General features: G+C 37.9%; 1 protein-coding gene across 2 annotated transcripts in view; it reads right to left on the bottom strand.

Moving 5' to 3' along the window:
- CTSC (cathepsin C) overlaps positions 1-16,526 on the bottom strand; it is a 34,287-nt gene extending 17,761 nt beyond the window's left edge. Inside the window, exons 1-2 of one of the 2 annotated variants that reach the window (XM_017653726.3) lie at positions 16,270-16,526; positions 13,316-13,461 (exon numbers count right to left, since the gene is read on the bottom strand). In XM_017653726.3, the coding sequence (XP_017509215.3) occupies positions 13,316-13,461; positions 16,270-16,438 (315 nt within the window). In that variant the 5' untranslated portion in view covers positions 16,439-16,526. Of the gene's footprint in view, positions 1-5,349; positions 6,804-13,315; positions 13,462-16,269 lie in introns of those variants that run through there. The other variant, XM_037011034.2, reaches the window with a different exon arrangement.
- Positions 16,527-22,323: the final 5,797 nt, after the last annotated feature.

Below are 22,323 nucleotides of genomic sequence, written 5' to 3'. Positions count from 1 at the left end.
CATAACGAACAAGTTCTTACATGGTGAACGAATTCTTACATAGTGAATAAATTCTTACATGGTGAACAGTACAAGGGCATTCATCACAGATACTTTCGGTTTTGATCATGCATTATGACCTATAAACAATCAGGTCAGATATGAATATTCGTTTGATTTTTGTACTTGATTTATATGTTGATCCCACATTTCTCCTATTATTATTATTTTTATTTTTAAAAAAATGCCTCACAGGCTATTTTAAATATACTAATCCATTTTATTTTTCACAGCAGACTATGTGGAAGGTTGTTCTTTCCACAAAAACATAAGCATTGTGAGAACAGGATTTTTCATTTATTTGGTATTTGGAAACTGTCTGGCACTAGGAAGCAATTAGTTATTGAATGAGTGAATAAATGAATAATATGAGAGAAAAGCAACAAATGTCAAGTCCTATTTCAACAGTAACACAAGGAATTCAGAAAAGATACAAAGTTTATCATTAATAGAAGTATGGTGATTCCAAGATATCATAAAGACCCTAATTCTGACTCATAGTATTATTTCAGAAATGTCAATTTTCTAAACCTCAGTTTCCCTCTCTGTAAACTTAGATTGACCTACATGCTCCAAAGTATCTCTTCAAGCTTCCTGAATGCACAGTCCTTTCATCTGTAGATTTCTTATTTGGTGTTCATAAAGCCAGGTAAATAATTCTTAATTTAGACATACTCCTTATTTATATAATCCTATATACTCCTTATTTATATAATCCTAAAAAACTGAGACTGTTTGTCTTATTGTTATAATTTATTTATATAATCCTAAAAAAGTGAGACTGTTTCTCTTATTGTTATAACTCCAGCAAATAAATGTACTAAGGAAGATATGAATTTGTGTATGATCTCTGATACACTAAGTTGATGGAATTATTTTCCACTTAAAAATTTTATTTTATATTATTTTATAGTTTACCCAATCTAAAATAATTTAGACTTTTTTTTAAAACCTGAAATTACCTTATAAAAGGTAGGACAGGGTCATAATACCACTGTGCAATACAGCTATGATTTAGCAGAAAAGAGGCGTTTATCACTCCAGAAGCCTTCTTGAAAGGACCATACACTGGGCCCATTATTTTCTGGTTCTCAGGGTATCTGTCTTTTTCCTGCTATTGAGAATTGCTTATGTGATTTCTCACATTATTACCAATTAAGAAGTTGAAGTTTTGGCAACATTACCCAGCTTGAAATGCAGCCAAAATTTTTTTCTAAGAATTTTGTTTCATTTACATAAACATTGGCTTCTGAATACTGCCTTGCGCAAATGAGATAATTTAAGTTTCTATTCATTTATGCCAATTTCTAATGTGACAAATAGATAATTTTGTAAAGTCTGATGAAATTCCAAACCTTGGTACTTAAGTTCAGAAAATTACTAGGATTCAATAATTATCCATTTGTTTCTTCAAAATTACCGTTGGGGAGCCAAACATTCTCAATCTCCTTTCTTCAATTTCCCTCTCATTTGATCAAATATCCAATTATACCTACCTCGTAACATTAACCAATTGATAAAGAACTGGTTGGAACATTTTAGAACTGAATTATCCTGGATCCCTTTCTCAATTGCTTTTTGACGCTGAAGGGGTTAAAATCACTTATATTTTGTTCTACTGTTTTTCTGATTAATAATTAACAAATGTTTAGCTACTTAGTTTATATACTGTATTGGCCATGAGAAAAATGTAGTTTAGTAGAAAGGGCTTTGCCCTTTAAATTCCTGTTCTGCCACTTGTCATTTATGTAACCTTAAGCAGGTCACAAATAGGGCAGCCTCGATTTCTTCGTTTGATAATAGGAATGACCTTCACTGGATCCTATGAAGGATAAAAATGACATTAAGTTTGAAGAGTTTAAAAAGCTATAAAATGCTAAAAAGTAACAATACAAACACTACTATCTGTTATGATGGGGGATACAAAGCTACTTAAGACTTTATCTATGCCATCAAAGAATTTATAATCTAGCCTAAACTGCCATCTGAGAAGTTGATAGGAGCACTATATCCTGTCAACCAGTGGTTTCCAACCTGAGATGAAAAATGACCAACTGGAGTATTAGAAAGAAAATATTATAACTTTTTATTTGTATTTGTAATACAGAAATAAAATTGAAAACAAGCTTCCACTATTATCTAATATACAAAACATCACTGATAGCCCCACTCAGTTCTAATGTCAGATGGTCACCTGTTATGTACATGTGCTTCGAGATGGTTAGGACACAGCATATTCCTCTTCACACATGACTATTTAAGCTGATTTATGCACTTATCTGATTTAATTGAACTAACTCACAAAATGAACATGTAGCTTAAAATACTTGCAAAGAAACCAGGACATGCAAACACAAATGATGAAAAAAAACAAACATTAAAAATATGACAAAGCTTACATCTGTCTTACTCCTAGTATGAGTTCTGTCAGCCACATTAAAAGGTAACAAGTTTTTTAAAACAAATGTTTTGAAATGGTTCCATCACTGCAGTATTCACTTTTCAATCTAATTTATCAATAAAGTAAATGTTTCAAAAAATTTGTCCATTAAATTGTCATCATCCCTGACACTAAACAGTACTTTTTTCTTAACTAAACTTGTGACACTTTGATACTTCTAACAAAATGAATCAAAACTACTGAAATTTTTCATTTAAAAGATCATAATTAGAAAATTCTGTTTTAAATGTTGAGTATTTGCAGTAATTAAAATTATCAGTACTAGAGTATTATATTGCTTTTGGCAATAAAATCATAATAAAAGCATATTTCATATTGTTTTCAAAGGATATCCTCATGAAATATATTTTGGCAGGACACCTTTTTGTTACAACAAATAAATCAAATATTTAATCATTTAATATTATTTTATATGTAATATACCAAACATATTAGTATAGCAATGCATGTATATATATTTTTAATGTATCAGTACATACTGTGAAACATAAAAAGTTTGGTTACCCAGGTCTAATCCATCAGGATCATTCATTTCAGAAAAAAGCATGAAGTTGAATGATTTAATGACAAACCATGTATCTTTGATACATTACATTCCAGAAATACTGAAGAACAAAGAATACTTTTTCATTTTTTTGCCACTTGTTTACTATATACAGTTGACCTGGAACAATGTGGGGGGGGGGGGGTTAAAGGCACCAAACCCTGTACATTAAAAAATCAGCATAAAACTTCTGACCCCCCACAACCATAAAACTACTAATAGCCAGCTATTGACCTTACTGACAACATAAACAGTTGATTAACACATATTTTGTATGTTTTATGTATTATATACTATATTATTAAATTAAGGTGAGAAAATATTTTTCCCAATTGTCTCAAATCTCCAAGTCTTTCCAATATATTTATTGAAAAAATTCCACATATTAGGTAGACCTGCACAGTCTACTACACAGTTCAAGGATCAACAATATATCTACATAAGTGGTCATTAATAGCTTCTATTTGCTGTTAAGTCTGGAGTATGACTACAGCCATTAGACAGCAACAGGAGGAAATAAAGCACATTTTACTGAAGTGATACTTTGCTAAACCCACCCAAGACTACTACATCTTTCCTCAGAAAGAAACAAACTTCCCTGTGACAGTTTCAAGGATTAGCTCTAGTTTTCTGCTTACTAACTATACCACTTACTTAGGAAGTTAAATTTTAATGAATTGTGAAATTGCCAAGAAATTGTTATAATGGTTGCAACCAAATTAACTTGCAGCATTTTCCTGAAGGAATTGGCAGCTACACTTGCATGTGGAAATGGAGGGTCATAAGTTTATTTCCAGTGATGAAAAGACACTCAATTTAAACCAAAATACATGTTCCAGAAATAGTTAAGAAAACAGCAATTTACTACTCAGCAAAGTAGCCCAGGTCCCTTAGCTCCTTCCTCACTTACTAGCTCATAAACTCGAAACTGTGAGGTTGGAAGAAATCTTAGAGTTCACTTTATCTAACCTTTTAGCTGGTGCTTCTCACTGTACTTAATAAGGGTCGGGGCACGGCCTACAGGATTTCACGCTAGTTCTAGTCTTTGGGGAACCACTGCAATCAGAAAAGCTCATTATTTCCCCTGATAGCTAATTTAGCTTTTAGTAATTCTGCAAGTTAGAACTCTACTGCTTTTAACTTTGAGCCCTGTCTTGGTCTCTACAGTCACACATAAAATTAAAACATAAATAAATAAACACATTAAAAGTTAAAAGTCTCAACTGTTTTCCACTAAATCATACAAAAAATATGCCCTGAGAGTCCACCATAGCCTCTAAGGAAATAGGTAACAAAACTTCCAGAAACATATCAATAAAACAACAGGACAACATGGTTACATATTACTAAATTTTCTTTCTTTTACAAATATTTGTTGAAGGCCTATTATTTATCACATATTGCACTATACATAGGGAAAAAATGGTCAGTAATACAGGGTTGATCCCTGCCCTCATGGAGCTTAAAGACCAGAGAGGAGGAACATAGAATTATGACAGAGAGTGCTAAGCGGTAATATATTAGAGGACCTTCTAACACATATATCAGCAATTCTGTACCCACTACATCTTTTCTTCTATAATCAAAGCAAATATGTAGATGCAAAGTTACCCAGAGAAACAGGAAAAAAACAACAGCACTGTAGTAGAGGTGATTTTAAATTCTGTTATTACATACATTCTTATATATATTGGTTGCTTTGTCAGTGTTTACATCCTCAAAATCAACTTGAAAATACACAACTTTTTAAGTCTGGAGACAGGTGACCTGGTATTTTTTTAGAGTGGAGAACCAAAATAAAATCATAGCATCATTTCTGATTTACACTTCTAGAACCCTATAGAAATTATTTCTTTGTAAGCTGGAATTACTTGTGAGAAGTCTTTGAAAAGACAAAAAAAAAGTATGGTTAAATTTGCAAGCACTGAAAAAGTTCTGTGTGCATCCGGTGCTATAGATATACAGGGAGATAAACAAGTTTTCAGTCTGGAAGAATATAAGACATGCTGACAAATCATTTCATTACAGCAGAGTCAGTACTACAAGAGCAGAGGTACCTGCAAAATACAACGAATACCAACATAATGGCCTTTTTCCCCACTAATGGAGAGGGTTGTGGAGGTTTCAGAGTCAGCATCAAGGTCCTGAGTGATGAAAAATTATCAGGTCCAGAGGTAGAAATGCAAGAAAGTATCCAGATAGAAATAGTCAGCTGCACTGTTAGTTCATCTTTATGCTTCATATTTAAAGAGATAACCCTTCCAGAATAGCAGACCGGTGTCCTTCAGATAGTATAAAAAATTACCTGAACCAATAAAATAATGATGGCAACCTGCTCTCTAGAGAAAGATTCCTCCATCCAAACAGGGATGCAGAAAAGTCCTCCCAGGCAATCTGGATTAGGGGTAGTTTCCCATTTGTGGTTTTCCAAGACTGATGTTAATCAGCTCTACAACTGAAACGGAAACTAGTTCATTGTTTATCAAGAAAGAGCTAAAAGATAGCAATCAGTGTGAACAATAGTATAATTAAGTGAAGTCAGTGTGGCAAGGATTCTTAATTTATACTTGACATCATGTTTACAAAGCTCTCCTTACAATTTAGGGGACTACAAAGGGAAGGACAAGGTATTTTTTTGTCTTGAATTGAAAAACCCTGGCTTACTAAACAGAGTAGCCTCACTTGATAAGGAAATCTGTGTTTCAAGCCAATTCATGTCTTAAAATTTCAACAGGAGCCAAATCAATGCATAGTCTACTCCATTAACCTAACATTTGTGACACTTACCAACAGAGATTCACCAGAAAATCTACCCAAATGTGACTCCAAGTACCTTTTCTTTCACGCTTTAGCCCCAGGCAAGTCCTTGGCTTGAAAGACTAGCCCTTATTATTTTACAATTAGAAACTGAGTTTAAGCACTCGATGAAATTTTCCCTATAAAATGAGGCTAGTAATATCTACTTTATAGGGCTTTTGTCAGGTTAGACCTGTCAAGTTCTTAGCACAAGGCTGGCACCTAATCAACAAACATAAAAAAAAAACAAGGTATTAATCACGCCGTCTTTTTGGCTAGGGGTACTTGCAGGCCTAATATCTGCAAAAACGACTCCCTTCAGCAGTTTTGGTGATCTCAGAAAGCCTCTTTCCCCAAAGCAGGTACTCACTCCACAGGACCACCTTCCCACCAATAATGTATATGTGCATCTCCAGATACCCTGGAGCCTTATTTTCTCCTTAAAATAGATGCTGGGGTTCCTCAGGGTAATTATAGAGAAAGACAGGGCACCCGGGAAGATATACTGCTGTGAATAAAATTTGCACTGTGAACAAAATAAAACATAAAATTCAAACCCTAATAGATTGGGAAATTGGAAAAACTTTCACTTGGAAACATCATTTCAGTAGAAGAGTATTCAAAAGAGAAAAAAATCTTGTATTCCATATTGCTCCTTTTGTTCAAAGGCTGAATGGTGAAGCCACCTAAGACTTCCAGATTTTTTTCTTTTTCCTGCGTAGTCTCTGGCTGTTCACATTCCCATAATGGTGGTTGCGCTTTCCAAGGAAATGTCGGGAGGCCAGCTGCCTTGGAGGTACGTTTCCAGGACTTCTCTGCATTCTACATGCACAGAAAGACTCCAGAAGGGATGGTAGCTGCCAGAGGCCTCTGCTAGCTGTTAGAGGTAGGCAGGTAGATCCACGGCTGCAGGCTGCTCTGCCTCTCAGCCCCAATGTCTGTTTTTGACTGTGGTTTTAAAAGAGCCCCCTCAACAGATGCTCTATTTAATAACTAAAAGACAATAAAAACTAGAGTTACAAGCCAACAAGGATCATATTGTCTTTTAAAAATGTTTAATCATGTATTAGTTTCATTTAAGCAAAAAGTACCAATACTAGTATTTGAGATGCTGGCATTTGTTTAATGCTGCTTCAGACATTCACAAAAAGCTGCCATTCTCAAAAGCTGAATGCTTATTAAGCAACACATATCATGCGTTCAGCCAACATGCTCAAGAAGCACATGCAGATGCATTTGAAATTAACTGCCAATGTATAAACCGAACAATTTTGAAATGTACTTAATGAACAAGTTAACTAGCAACCTAGAGACATGAACGTGTATACCTTACATATACTAAATGTAGGCTTAATGCTGCTTTGATCCATATTTCCAGGTACAAGGCTATTTATCCCATTTACAAAGTAAATACTAGAGTTTATGTTTTCTATAGGTAGAGGTATCTCCCTAATTAGAAGAGTGAGAGTTTTAAGATGATTTCATAAACCACAGTTTGAGTATAACTTATTTTTGTGGGAAAAAAGGGAAAGTTTCCTATTACATCTTTTTCCTAAGCTACAATACAATACAATATGTTCAAGATTCTGAGAAGTTTTGAAGGAAACTGTTTCACACAATCTATACTTATTCAACTACTAGAAAAGAATTCAGAAGGAACAACTTAATAGTTTCAGCTCTGTTATTAGCAGCTGCCTGTAATAACCACTGAAGTTTATAACAAGCTGAAGTGACACAACTAGTGAGCAATTCCAGTTTCTCACAGATGTGGGGCCACTGCTGGTCCATTAAACAGTGTGGAAAATGCTGATTTAGGATAAGGCTATTGTCCTTTCAACACTTGTCCTGATTCCATTTTTCACATCTCACTTCTTAAGAGCTAAGTAAGGGAGGAAGGGAAAGGGGAAAAAAATGTTATGTTAAACTGCAAGGATGGGTAAGTAAGTCCCTATCAACTTTACTCTCTAACCATCCACTTTTCCATCACAGTTTTGGACAACTAGAACTGAACTTGAGCCAACCTCTTCTTAACTATGTCTTTACCTTTTTGGGTTCATGTCTACTTATCAGCATCATACTTGTGAGAGCTAATTTGATTTGTGAAGTAGAATATACTAAAGTGAAAAATCACTTATAAAAAATAATGCAGGAAAGCAAGAAGTAGAAAATAAGCAGGCTCAAGCAAGAAATCTGTGAGAAAATCATAATTTCTCCAGCCTCTATTTCCCTCTTCCTGATGAATAAATAAACATCAATTTGCATAAGCCACCAGGGATGAGGGAAGCTTGCTTTCAATGAAAGTCAAAAAAATTTTAGTGGAGCTCACCCAGTTTGTTCCTCAGATGTGGCAAATCATATATTCCCACAGTTCCCAGTTGCATGGACAACTGACTGATAAAATCAGTGACATCCTATGAAGAGTTTGCAATGGTAAACTAAGTCATTATACTGAGATTAAGCATCATCATTAAAGAAAATAAAATAATTAGGCATGCATTAAGTGCTAAACTTGTATTCTTAACCCAAATTGAAACGCTCTTAGAAGTAAAACCCAACTTGTTTAAAAGAAAAAAAGAAAAAGGAAATCCTGATTTTGGTGTATTGAATCATTTAAATGAATTTTAAAAAGTAGATATTCCATTAACAAGTAGTCTTAAAGCTGAATTGTTCTATCTTAAAAGGGAACCAATAAGGTACAGTGGAAAAATGGTGCAAGATTCCCAAATCCTTCATTGTAGAAACACAGACATTTCTTACTGTGTGCAAGCTTGGAGTTTCTAGTCACTTGCACACAAAATGGACAAACAAATCTGGCATGGACTTCCCAGCATACAGTTCTTGTTTTGAGTAACAACCGACTTCAGAAATATCCCTGGTGAGTGCTTTTTTGCTTAGAGCTTCTAAGACTGGTGGACCCCAAACAAAAACTCAATTAGAAATCAATGAGGCTTGTTTGACTATCATCAAATAACATTTTCAGCCATAGTGAATCTCATTTCCCTTCCACACATCTTCTTCAGCCCTTGAGTGGCTTGATCTTCAGAATCAAATCTGAATTCTTTCTCTACAGCATCATATAGCCTCAGAGAAAGTGAAATGAGAAGCAGTAAAAGGTTAGAAAGTCTATTCAACTTAAAGGTATTCTTCAGAGCTTAGTTTCTTCATGACTTGCTTCATTGGGCAATTTGATAGGATGACATACAGAGGAGCTTTATAATGATAATCATAAAAATGAACAAAGTTCATAAAAGCATAAAGAACAAAAAGAAATCATGCACCCACTCATCACATAAAGTCAGTCACAGTTAAACTTCCCTTATTTTGTTTTGTGACATTGTGTTTTCATGTAAAAGGCTGTCCACTTTTAATCTGCGGGTACTTTTAAGGGTGCACATTTGTTGGATTGTGCCTATTGTAACCAAATGGCAAATGCTATTAAAATTTGATAATCTTAAGTAACTGTCCTGCAGATAGCATTGCTTTGTTTGGGTCAGCACATTTTTTTTTTAAGAAAATTTAATTTACACATCTGTAAAGTTTCCATTTTGCCATAGGTTTAATTACTCCATATTGTTTTACATAAGGGAGTTTTAAATACCTTGGTATCTGCCTGTGTGGGCCCTAAATGCATTTACATTTGTCAACCCCAGAAAATGTTCAGATAACTGAAATGTCTGCAGGAAGTTGAGTAGAAAAACTATCTTTTAAGAATATATACCTAGTGCTTCCTGCCTAACTATGCAAAAACTTTCAGAGTCAAGACTTATTTCCTTTAAAGATTTTTATCTAGCTTGAAGTCACATGCAAAAAAAAAAAGATAAGATTACCACCACTCCACTCCCAATTTCTCAAGGAATTAAAACCAAGATGAAAAAAAGTTTTAGAAACTTCAAATCCTGAAACACGCTCATCTTCCAGGGAGACACTTTAATAAGGCAAGTTCCTAGCAGTAAGAGTGGTATCACAACTGCCTCAAAGGTGTAATGCGGGGAGAATGATGTGGGAGCTGCCTGCTCTACTGAGATGCAGGATGCTCTGCAGGGAACAGAAGGTGGAACAGGAGCCTGACAGACTACCTTGTCAACTGAAATCAACACGGCTGTTATTTTTAAGAAAAACAGAATTTATCCATAGTCTTACTGAGGATTATGGCCAGCAAATAACCTAGGGAGAATTTTGGTAAACTGCTCCAAAGCCCCTTCATTTGGAGACAAATACCTGTTCTATAGCAGGAGATACATGCAAAAAGAGGTTACATTTATCAATACATCACGGATCTATCTAATTAGTGCCCTAAAGGGTCATGTTATACATGTTCCAATACTATCCATGCGTGTGAGAGGAGGCAAGGATCAAGGTTGTACAAAAGGGTCTCAGTAGGTGGCGTACCTCATCTCTCTTTCAGGACAGAGAGGGCACATGTGGCAGATTATATTATGGATGCTGGCCAAAAAATTCCTGACTGACTACCTTTCTGAAGGAGGTCAAAGTGCAATTAGGTTAGGGCTGAAGCCCCAGTTTGGTCACTTGTCCTAGCATAAGTGACATCATGGTGGGCCTGTGTCTTTCTTTTGAATAACCTGCAGTTATCACATACTCAGCAACTTCTAAGAGGAAGAAAAAGAAACCGTCTGATAAAACATATCTGAAAGGGCAAGAGGAAACAAGTGCTCGGGTCTGGCATGAGTTCACAGAGAGTTGGGAATCTAGATGATTCGCGAAATAACAATGGATAAAGTAACGATGGCAGATATATGTGGGGAAAATCTGTCAGATACTCCTGTAAGGGTGGTAGGCTGAATGAACTATGTTGTAGTTTACATGAGACAGTTAAAATTGAGTAACAAATACTACTTAAGTTTTGATGATTCTTCATTTTTAAAAATAAATTTTCATTTAATAAATACTTTCTAAGTCTCAGGTGTTAGATACTCATTAAATAGGTTTGTATTTTTTCTGAGTTACACAACCAGCATGGTTTCTCCAGCACTACTGTAGGCAGGAAATACTGATGCTTCTGGTAAAATCCAGCAAGAGTTTTGTGTCAACAAGTATCAAAAGTGCTTGACCTCCTTATTATCTGAAGTCAACACCACTTTGTCATTTTTCTTAAATTGTTTAAAACTCTGCTCCCCATTACCTTCCACTGGATTTGCTAAAAGAACATAGATTTTGTCACTCTGTGAAACATGTTTATCTGGACCTACTTGATTACGTTGGGAGATTTTAGAACCAATTATCTTAAGTATATTCTATTCTACTTATTAAAATTATGATCCTTAATGCAAGGTCTAACTAATCAGACTGGCTGATTTTTTCAGCAGGAAAAGAAAACATGGTCCTTATGATGGTTCTGGTCAAATAGGCACTTTAAAACACTGGACTGAAATTGGTGATGGAAGAACACTCTTCATATTTTTATTCCTAATGAGAGAATGCTGCCCAGGTGCACATGATTAGGTAGGGTTCAACCTTACAACAGTGTGTTTACTGACTCTTCCCACTCATGGTTGAGAATACTTATAACCTTTTTCGGCTTTAAAAAGTGGTTTTCTATTGACTCGAAACTAATGTTCTGAGGCTATGGGAAAATACCAAATCTTCTTACACTACGATTTAAAAATAAATACTAAGAGGTGTTCTGATTCCTCCTTCAGCCACCAGCTGCTCCCCCTGTCCCTACCAGCTCTGGATGCCTATTTAAGCTGAGAGCAGAAAACCTGATGGAAAGTATTAATAGAGGGAAATTACCCTTTACTATTTCTGATTATGGCTTAGGCAATTAAATGGTGACTTATCAAGCATCCCCACCAGTTTCCCCGGTTCTACAAAAGTGGAGAATGACAAGTTTTCTAAGCCAAGTGGGTTCAACTATTTACTCATCTATTTATATACTATTACTCATCTTTCACTTAAATAAATTATTCATTTACTGTTTCTCCACTGAATTCCACTTCATTGATTCACTTTCATTTTTCTTAAGTGGCTATTATGTCAGGCAAGAAAGGACAAGAGGGGGAGGGGAAGGAGAGGGTAGGGAAGAGGTGGGGGACAGGAAGAAAGAGGAAGGTACATAGTAACAATCGGTTTGAATATCTCTTTCTTGTACACCAATTTCACCTCCAATTGATTCTCCATCTGAAGGTAGACAACTTTTGAAGGGCTCCAAACAGACAGCATATGAAACATCTGTAAAGCCGTAGGCTGATCAATATGCAGACCAAGAATTCTATTCAGATTAAATTACATGCACTCCAATTTTAAAAATTCACATAGATACTCTTATTTTGTTTTAAAGTCATAGTATACAGTGGTGATATTAAAATATTTAATGACCAGACAAGTATGGGCTCCAACTACTGAAATGAAGGGTGGCCCTCAACAGCTGCTTGGATAGACTGGTTTCAGCTATCAGACTAGCCAATCAATCTAAGGTGAAGTGAGACCATTTTTTCCTCTCTCTTCTTTTTTCTTATTAAAGAGGGTCCTCACAGCTTACAAAAAAAAAGGCAGTTATTCTCATAAATACAGTTGGCTCAGAAGCAACACCATATCCTCTTAATTAGTTGCAAACCATGTGAGAAATCACAACAAACTGGGATGTTAGTCTTCTGTTAGTGCTTTGTCTCTCGTCATCTTTGACAGTAATTCCCCACTTTCCCACAAACCCAGTGACTGGACACTATTACCACATGTTCCCAAGACTGTAAGCCCTATCCCATGAAAGCCTGTCTCTAGTTATACTCTATAATAAGAACCAGCTAGTCTCAGGCTTGTGTCTTCAATTTACTTAAACCATTTAATACTTCAACAGGAAAAGTTCCAATTTCAGAAAGGTATATAGCATAGACTATAATGTGTGGTAAACTATTTTACCCTAAAGCATGCCTGCAAATGGAAACAATGTGTTAGAATATAAAAATGGACAATAGTTCCAGAAGAAAGCAAGCCAGACTGACTGGGCTACCATTTTCTTTAGTAGCCCAAAAAGGAACTCTAGTGTTCTCTGTATCTTTGTCTTACTTTAGTTATTAATACATTTAGTACATTAGATTACTTTGGTGAATCATTTAGGTTAATTTCTCAGAGCCAATGATAAGAAAGTGTAGCAGTTCCAAGGAAAAGAAGTTTATAATATTTCTATCTTTCCTACAGATTCAGTACAAAGCCAAGTGACTAGGAGACATTTAGAAATTATGAGGTAAGAAAGAAAATAAGTTAAGAATTTACTCATATTTACCAAAATGTAAATTTAAATATAGATGGATTATACATATTCAAATATAGATCAGGTTTGTTTTTTTAACATACTGAGATCATAATTTTAAATAAAGTGACAAAATTACACTAATCTCTTAAGAAAGGCAGTGTTAATATTGGTCATTTTCTTAATCTAAAATTATTATTCTGAGGGCCTCCTGATTAAAAGATATCAAATCATTGAAAATAAAAATGTACTTTCCAACAAAACTAACCTTAAAAAAGGCAAACCACTTGTAGTCATTCAACACAATCTCAAAGCCTTGATTGTAAATGATGGTGAAATGGCCAGAATTGCCAAAGTCATCATATGCTGTATCCAACTTCACAAGGTGCACCACAACTTTTTTTTCTGGTGGTCCTAAATAAAAGAAAATGCACAACAGAGGAAAATTATTTGGACTTCAATAGGAGGAAAAATATCTATCATTTATTTCCATTATTTTTAAGCTGCTTTCTTTTCATGCTACCCAAATTGGGCAAGTCTGGCTTGGGAAGTTATCAGTCTCCATCTTGCTGCCTTGTTGCCGGTGCTCCGGGGAAGGTTCAGGCAAGCTTGTGAAGTCAAGGCACCAAAGACAGAGATGTGTATGTCCAGCAGCCCAGCGGGCTGAGAGACTCCAGAAAGCACAGCCCCTCAAGCATCCAAACACCAAAGAAATTTTTCCGTTGAAGAAAAGGAGCAATGAGGATGCTAAAAATTAACAGGTGGAAATAGGGAGAAAACAAAATGGTAGTCAAAAAGTAATTGAAAAAGACCACTAAGGTCAAAAAAAGAAAAAAAGGAAATGATTCTCTTAGAGAAGAAATGGGACTATATCGTTCTCCTCAGTGGCTCTACAGTTCACTATCTCATAGTCTGAATCCTTTCAAATTATTCAGCAGATGTGTTAGGTTTCTGCCCTATAAAGCTAGTTTGTGCTGACAGGAACTAAACTTTTAACCTTTAGAAGACGGGGGATCAGATCTGTGGGTGTCTTTGTTCCATTAAGGTCAAAGGTGTGGTTTAAAGGCAGAGGCTGCCTGAGGAGGATTCTGCTGTGCACTTCTGGAGGTTTCCATACCTTAGACAGGTTTTTTTTTTCAAGTTTTAGATGAATGCTCTTAAGTAGGAGATAGCACGTAACAGAACAGCACAATTCCTCATCTCTCCTCTACTTTGGACTACCAGGTTCAATTTAAAGAAAAAAGAAGATGGCTGGAAAGCCCAGGATTACGAAATGCTGCAGTGTCATCTGGAGTTGAGACAGTTAAACAAATCTATTTAAGTAAGGAATGACCCGGCAATCTTTGTTCTGCAGATACGGAAATTACATCTGAGAGCTTCACTCACTCTGCACAAGCCACAGCGTGGTTAAGTTTTTGGGCAGAACAAGCCTTTTTTGACCTGAGATTGTGTGTTTTTCTACTTCCTTTACTAAATTTTTTTGTCCTTGGTAGAGCCATGTTATCTGAGAACATGTAGAATATCAGAGTGTGTTCAAACACTAGATATTTATTGAGACCCTTTCATGAACCAGGCATTGTTCTGGGCTCTGGAAATTTCCAAATGTAATTACTGGCCTAAGAATTACTTAAAAACAAGAATAATTTTATGTACCTCCCTGTGACACACAAAACTGTGGAGTGGTGACAAAACTTTTCTCGGTCTAGTAGCCTCAACACACATCCAAATCAGAATTTCTGGGCACAAGGGCTCTTTCCCACCACCTAATAAAAGAAAACTTTTGTAACTATATTCTCTAGAGTCTTTGTGGCTGGGCAGCCCTGCACACTAGGTGAAATCTCAACGGGGATCGGGGGAGGCTTAATTTTGATAGAGCAAGAATTCATGAACAGGTGGGATGAGTGTAGGTAGGTAATAAAGGAATTCATTAAAGCAAGAGTAGTGAATGGCAGTAGCCATGCAGACCAGAGAGAGAAAGGAAGAACAGAGGAAAAAAGGAAAGTTCGCTGAACTCTTACACAACATAGGGCAGATCCCTTGCCAACTCCTAAAACCAGGGTCACCTGCAGTCCAGTGCCTGCTTGAATCTGCACAGTGTGGGAACAAAGCGGCAGAGCAGTGGAGTGAGGTTATGTTCTGAGAACTTCCCAAAGGCAAAGAAAGAAGATTTTTGCGCAGGCTACAAAAGAGCATGATCCTATAGCTGCAGTCCTGTCCTGGTCACCCAGGCGACAGGAACTTACAAGCCCAAATCAGAGATCTTAGCAGCCCTTCCCAACTAAGGGTAGTGAGGGCAGCCTCATAGAGGAGGCCTGCTTAAAGGCTTAGGATTCCTGTCTTCGAAGGATTTTAAGAATGGGACAAAGCGCTGGGGGAGGGCATGGGCTTGACATGTGGTCTCATGGTGTCTTATCTCCAGGGACAGATACTATGTCACCACCCACAGTCCTCTAGATATTCTGTAAGATAAACTTAACACAAGGTATTTGTTGATCCTTTTCTCCAAGATGTGGTTACCCTCAAGCAGTAGGAACGTATCACTTAGGAGTGTTTGCTCTGCCTTAAGATAGGATCACTTGTTGGCTAAGTACTTTGGGCCTACCTCCCAACTCCCTTGTTTTTAAAATGTAATTTTAGCCTTAAGATGGAGTCCCTCCTGTTCTTCCTATACGGCTTATGTCTTGGCATTTTTCATGATAGGTACGAAAACTTGATCATGATGCTTATCCCATGTCTCTGCTCTACCTCACGTTGAGCTCATTTTTCATTGGCACAATAAAAAACTGCGGATTGGACAGGAGGATCATAAGATTGTATGGTCTCAATTCCCTCCCAAAGAAAACAAGCCATAAACCAAAAACAAAAAATTATGGGGGGAAAAAAGACTGCAGGTCTCAACTCTCTTCCAAACAAAACAATCCATAAACCAAAAAACAAAAACTAAGCGAGGCAAAAAAAAGTTCTGAAAAAAGTGCACAGGCCACAGAACAAGCAAGAAAATGTGAAGTTAGACGTTCTCAGCCGCTCAGTTCTGCCTTCTCAGGCCTGGGTCGGGAGACGGCGTCCCAGGGGGCTCCGACCCAGCCGCAGTGCCCGGCTCCAGCTGGCGCTGGCCGCGGGCGGGGGGCTCCGAGTGGGCTCGCCGGGGCAGGGCTCAGGGCCGGGGAGGAAGGCATCGGGGGCGGGCGTGGGGAGAGGGGGTCCCGAGCGCTCACGGCTTACCCGTAGCCGTGCAGTTGACGTCGCGCTGGGAACCACTGCGGCCCACCTGAAAGACCCAGGTGCCCAGCAGCTCGGGGTAGGTGCAGTTGGCAGGGGTGTCGCAGTATGCGGTGCCCACCCAGCAGAGGAGCAGGAGGGCGACGACAAGCCCCCGACGCCGGGGACCCATGCTGGCGGGGCCGGAGAGGCGGAGGAGGGAGCAGCACCCGGGGGGCAGCAGCGGCAGCAGCAGCAGCAGCGAGGCAGCTCGCAACGCGCGCCCTAAAATAAGCGGAGGGGCCGGAAGCCGGCCGAGGGGCGGCGTCTAGGGGCTGCGGGGCATTGGGCGCCGGCGCCGGGCGGGGCCGCGCCCTGCAGGTCGGGGCTCAGAGCGCCCGGGGCGCCAAGCCTGGTAATGGGACTTTGCTCCCTCCCTGGGCGAGCCCGGGGGCTGGATCTGCGGCCAAAGCGACGTCTCAGGGTAGCGTTTACGAGCGAAGCTGTTCCACGCGCGACCCAGAGTTCGCTCCTTGAGAAGTAACTGGGGTGGGGGTGGGAGGTGGGGGTGAGAGGAGAGAGAATTTGAACGTGGGGCTGGGGGTGGGACGGAAAAACCGGACAGAAGGGGGGAGGTGGAGGAGACAGGTGGTGAGAAAAAGGCCCAGGGAGGGAAAGATCTAACAAGTGGGGATTTCCCTTACCTCTTGCCTCCCCCTGCCTTACTTGCTTTTTTCTCACCGACTCAGTGTTTTTCCTCAGATTTTACTTGGTACCCCCAGCCACCACAGCTGCTTTATAACTGTTCTTCCTTCCGTTTTCCAGAACTTTCACTACCTTTTTCTATTTGGTTTTGTCTGGTTTCCTGTTAATGTTGTTTGCCTGTTATCCACAGGAGGCTCAGTTTTAGTGCAAACTTGCATTTTTTGTGTAATTTTTTTTTTCCCCTGCACACTTTACAGCATTTAATTAACACACACACATGAACAAAAGCTCTCAGAGATTATGTTGCTCAATCCTTCTTTTCCAGGTGAAAAGCAGGAGGCCCTGAGAGAGGAAGTACTTTGCCCAGGGTGAGGAAGGAGTCAGGTGGGAGAAAGCTGGATTATAAGCAGGTCCCAGTGTGTCAGTCTGATCGCCAATCACTGATCACCGGCACTATTTCCAGGTGCCACTTAGCTCAGTTTAAATATCACCCTTTTCTGTAAGAGCTACTCCGACTTTCCTGGCCATTGTTGGAATTTGGGGCTCCTTTCCTGCTGTCAGAAAGAAAATACAAGCCCAGAATAGAGTCACTTATATTAAGCCACATTACCAAACTAGGGCTAAATACCTAACCTAATGGCAGTTTCAACTTCCCCCGGAAATGTCATCCAAACTGGTCATTCGGGAACTTTCGGGTTAGCACCAGTAAGGTAATCTGTCACATGGACCCTCTCCATCCCCCAAAGGAAGATGGGGTGATTCATCTAGTAAGACCCTTACACCCAAAGTTAAGGTGACCTCACCCAAAATAAACCTTTTTTCTGCTTGTGACTTCCTTGTCCTGCCTTTAAAAGCTTTATCCTTTCTGTGGCCCTTTGGAGGCCCCCTCTACTTGCTAGATGGGATGCTGCCCGATTCATGAATCAATTAATAGACTCAGATCTTTAAAATCTACTCAGTTGAATTTTTGTGGTTTAACAGTGCACATTGTCTATTAGGTGACAAGCCTCATGCCAGCATCAAGGACAAGTGATGAACAAAACAGACTTTCATGTGTCTCCGTCCTCTATGGCACATGGACTCTGCTGTCATCACACTGGTAACAAATATTTTTGTCCACGGTTTCCATTAGATTATAAGCATTCAAAAGGAGCAAATCCACAGTATTCACCTTTGTCTCCCTAGACTCTGGCTTGAAAACACTCAAGACAGTGCACTTAGTAACTCTGTCTTCATTTCTAGGCCTGCAAGCGTACTTGGACTTGGCAAGGAGTTGCCCTTGAAAGCTCAGAAGTGAAAATGCTACTGCAAAGGCAAGGATGGGGTCAACATCCAACTTCTAGCTTCTATAGTCCTTTATTAGCATTAAAAGCTGACACCATACAATTAAGTTAACACACTTACTTCAGAGATACACCAACAGAGTAGCATTGCCTCAGTCTCTGGGAAAGTGTGTCATTGGTTATTAAAAACACTAAAATTTTTACCAGGTCATTAATATTGAAGAGTTGAACATCAAGTTGGATTTCTTTGATGGGTGTAATCAAAGTAGCATTTTTAATGCTGAAGAGAGTTTAACAGTCTTTGTTCAATGAATGATAAGTAGAAAGGGATCATGGAGCACTCTTAGTCTAATAGATTCATTTTAATATTGGAAAATGGAGATCTAAAAGTAATAACTAGATGAATGTCACATTGCCACTTTAAGATTCAAACTTCAGATACCTTGATTTTCAATTTAGTTTATTTCTAATCAGCTAATAATTCCCAGACTATTCTCCCTCAAAATAAAATACTAATCCTCTCTCCATTAGCAGGGAGAAAAATGTATTTAGTGATTCTCAAACTGATCAAACCCAAACTTTTATTTTTATAAGAAATATTTTAAAGAGACTACCTACTATTTGAAATGAAACCCATATACAATGTAAACTACTTACACATTTAATATAAAAAACACCAAATGTAATATAAAGGACAAATAAAAAGGTATTTTAAATACATTTCTAATACAAAGACTATTCCATCTTCTAAAATGTTCATTTATGAATATACTGTACAACAGAATGAGACATTCTGATACTTGCTTTTTATGTCTCTATGTATTGTAGAATCATAATGAAAGTGACAGGTACTTTTTCTCAGAAAACAGAGATATTTCAGTGAGTTATAACTCAAATACCTTATCAGATGTTCATTCAACTACCATACCTCAGTTGCTGATGATAGACAATTCTTGGTCAAGGTCTCAGCAGAACAAAATACAATCCTCCATTAATTTATCTGGATGTTGCAATCCTGAAAATTTGGTATATGTTAAAATGATGAAATAAAAGTGAGTTTATAAGCAGACCAGAATTTAGTGTTAGGTTCAGATAATTCTGAGGAGGTTCACAGAGAAGCAGCATTGCTTAACAGTAGTTCTCATAATGTGCTCCCGGGGTAAAAAAGGACCAGCAGTACCCACATCTTAGAATTTCTAAGAAATGCAAAAATTTCTGACCCTCACCTCATCCCTACTGAAGCAGAAAATGTCTGTGTAGGTCCAGCATTCTGTGTCTTAACAATCCCCTTCAGGGGATCCTGATGCAGCTACAGTTTGAAAATCACTGGTTCAGAGGTAAACTGCAAGGACTTAGTCACTGCCTGAGCTGGGAGCTTCCTTGATCCTGAGGAAGTTATTTTACTTCCTCTTTGTGCTTTGGTTTTCTCATCTATAAAATGGGCATGTGTCTTCTATGACCACTTCATCTGGTTTTCATAAGTCCAAATGAATTCATATAGATCTGTCTTACTACATTTATTATTGTGTATATTTCTGTTAGAAAATGTTTCCCTATTAATTAGATAGTAGGTTCCAAATCCTGTTCTCCATTGCAATCTTAGCACCCTGAGTAATTTCTCGCACACAGTAAGTGCTCAAATATGTTAAATGAATAACATGATGGACATAAATATAGCTACAATTGAGTCTTGAAAATGCAGGGGTTAGGAACACAACTGAAAAATCCATGTATAACTTTTGTCTCCCTAAAAACTACTAATAGCCAACTGCTGATTTTATAGTAGTAAAGTAGCAAATGATAAAACAGACTAGTATCTACATGTATTTTATGCATTCATGACATAACCTTTTCATTTTCTTTTCTTTTTTTTTTTTAGTATTTCTACCCTATACAGTTCATCAAGTAGTTTCTTTTTTCCAAATTGTTGCAAATCTCCAAAAGTATTTACAGTATATTCATTGAAAAATAGCCATGTACAAAGTGGACCCAAGCAGTTCAAACCCATGTAGTTCAAAGGGCAGCTATTTATTTCACGGTATTTGGCATCATGATTTCCCTGACTTGTGACAAGTTTGAAAGCCACTGATGGGGAAAGTGTAGCAAAATAAAGGAAGATCTTAGAAACAGAGAAAAAACTGGATGTATTACTACAGAATGTTACTTGGTATTGTACACCGACACCTCTATCAGTAGTCATAATAACTATAATTATTTATTTAGGGCTTCCAATTTGACCATAAAATTCTGAAGAATTAGCTCATTGAGTTATACAATTGAATGAGGAAGAGATTATCTAATTTCAATTTTATTAGAGACAAAACTGAGGCTCATAGTATTTATTAAGGAGTAATTCTCTTGAAAGAGAAAGTGGAGAGGGGAAAGGAATAGGAAGAGAAAGCCATGGGCTGCAGTGAAGTTCAGACACCTGGGAAGGGAAGACAGGAAGGAGGGCTAAGGAGAGAGAGACTCAGGAATAGAGCCCTGCGATAGTTTCAGCCAACCCAGTAGGGAATTCTGGCGCAAAGACCCCCACAGACAAGGTTGGCTTGGGCAGGAATGGCCCTAGTATCTGTGCTGGACTTAGTCACTGCCCTTGACTGGAAAGCTGAGATGGATGCTGAAGTTATGACAGAAGGCTACTGTCGGCGAACTACATGCTATGACAGGTTCTTTCCTGAAGAAAAACAGGAGTGGTGCACTATCATGGCAGTTACATTAAGAATCTTCTGTTTGAAATTAGCGGTGTGATCTATGAGCATAAAAAGGACCCTGGACCATTTACTCAGGTCTTGTGATGTCCCAAGTGCTGTAGTCCATTTCTGTCCTCCTGATCTGGGCAGATGTCAAAACTTCCGTGACTTCATGTTCCTGTAATTCATGGCAATTAGCTGACTGACTGCCTTTTCCACTAGGATCCATGCCCTTGACAGCAGGACTGCATTATTTTCATACCTTAGAGATTTTGACAGAGCCTGGCCAATATTTACTTATTTGTCCTCTCAATAAAATTATGAAAGGAAGGAAGGCAGAAGGAGTAAATAACTAGCTTTATATGCGTGAAAACTTAGCTGATTGGAGCTTACCCTGGACAAAATCACAGGGTTGCTAGGTAATGCTGCTCAGATTGGTTGACTGTACTGTACCGATGTTTCTCAGGACCCCTTCGCATTCTTAAAGGTTATGAAGACTCCAAAGAGCTTTTGTTTATATGGAGTACATCTTACAGTGTTCACCCTATCAGAAATTAAAAGTAAAAATCTTAAGTACTGACTTGTTTGATTATAACATAAAGTAACAGACTTTTTAAAAAATAAAGCTACATTTTCCAAAACAACAAAAAATTAGTGAGATGTGTAACATTGTTTTAATTTTGCAAACTTTGCCTAACTTCATGGAAGAGTGCTGTATTATATATACTGCCACATGCCATCTGTTCAGATATGTTGTTTTGGTTGAAGAATATGACGAAAACCCATCATTATACAGATACTTAACTGAAGAAGGAAGAACTCTGCACTCCCAGAAAAGTCTAACGGATTCTCATGAGTCCTTGGACCACGTTCTGAGAACTTCCTCACCAGAATAACTTTATATACCCTGAGATTCTCTCACTGTCAGCTATCTCAAAAATGTGTGTTCTTAGTCACAGGTGAATAAGGATGAGCAGAGTGGTTAATATGACCACAAACACAATTCCAAGAATGGAAAAACCACTCAAAGCACATCCCCTACTGATCATGGGTCACTAGTATCACTTCTGCATATCAGGGGTGGGAATATGCTGGGTTTACTCAATTAAGATATAAAAACTGGAAAAGGGCATCCTTGAATTTGATGGAATGTAAGCTGATGAAGTTAGGAAAATAATTGTGCTTTCTATTTGAGTAGCTTATTATTGTTTTTCACTGTGCATTCATATATTATGTCAGTCTGATAGCAATCTTCCAGATATTATTGCTTCCACTTTACAGAAAAGGAAACTGGAGCTCAGAAAGGATAAGTGACCTTTCCATGGTCAAACTGCTAGTGAGTACAGATCTGATAGCCAACAAAAGACTTATAGTTTTAAGTTACATTGTTAGAATGA

The sequence above is a fragment of the Manis javanica genome, chromosome 11 (assembly GCF_040802235.1).
Source record: "Manis javanica isolate MJ-LG chromosome 11, MJ_LKY, whole genome shotgun sequence".
Classification (NCBI taxonomy): domain Eukaryota; kingdom Metazoa; phylum Chordata; class Mammalia; order Pholidota; family Manidae; genus Manis; species Manis javanica.
The sequence above is the reverse complement of the archived record's forward strand: the minus strand, read 5'-3'. Positions and strand labels throughout refer to the sequence as shown.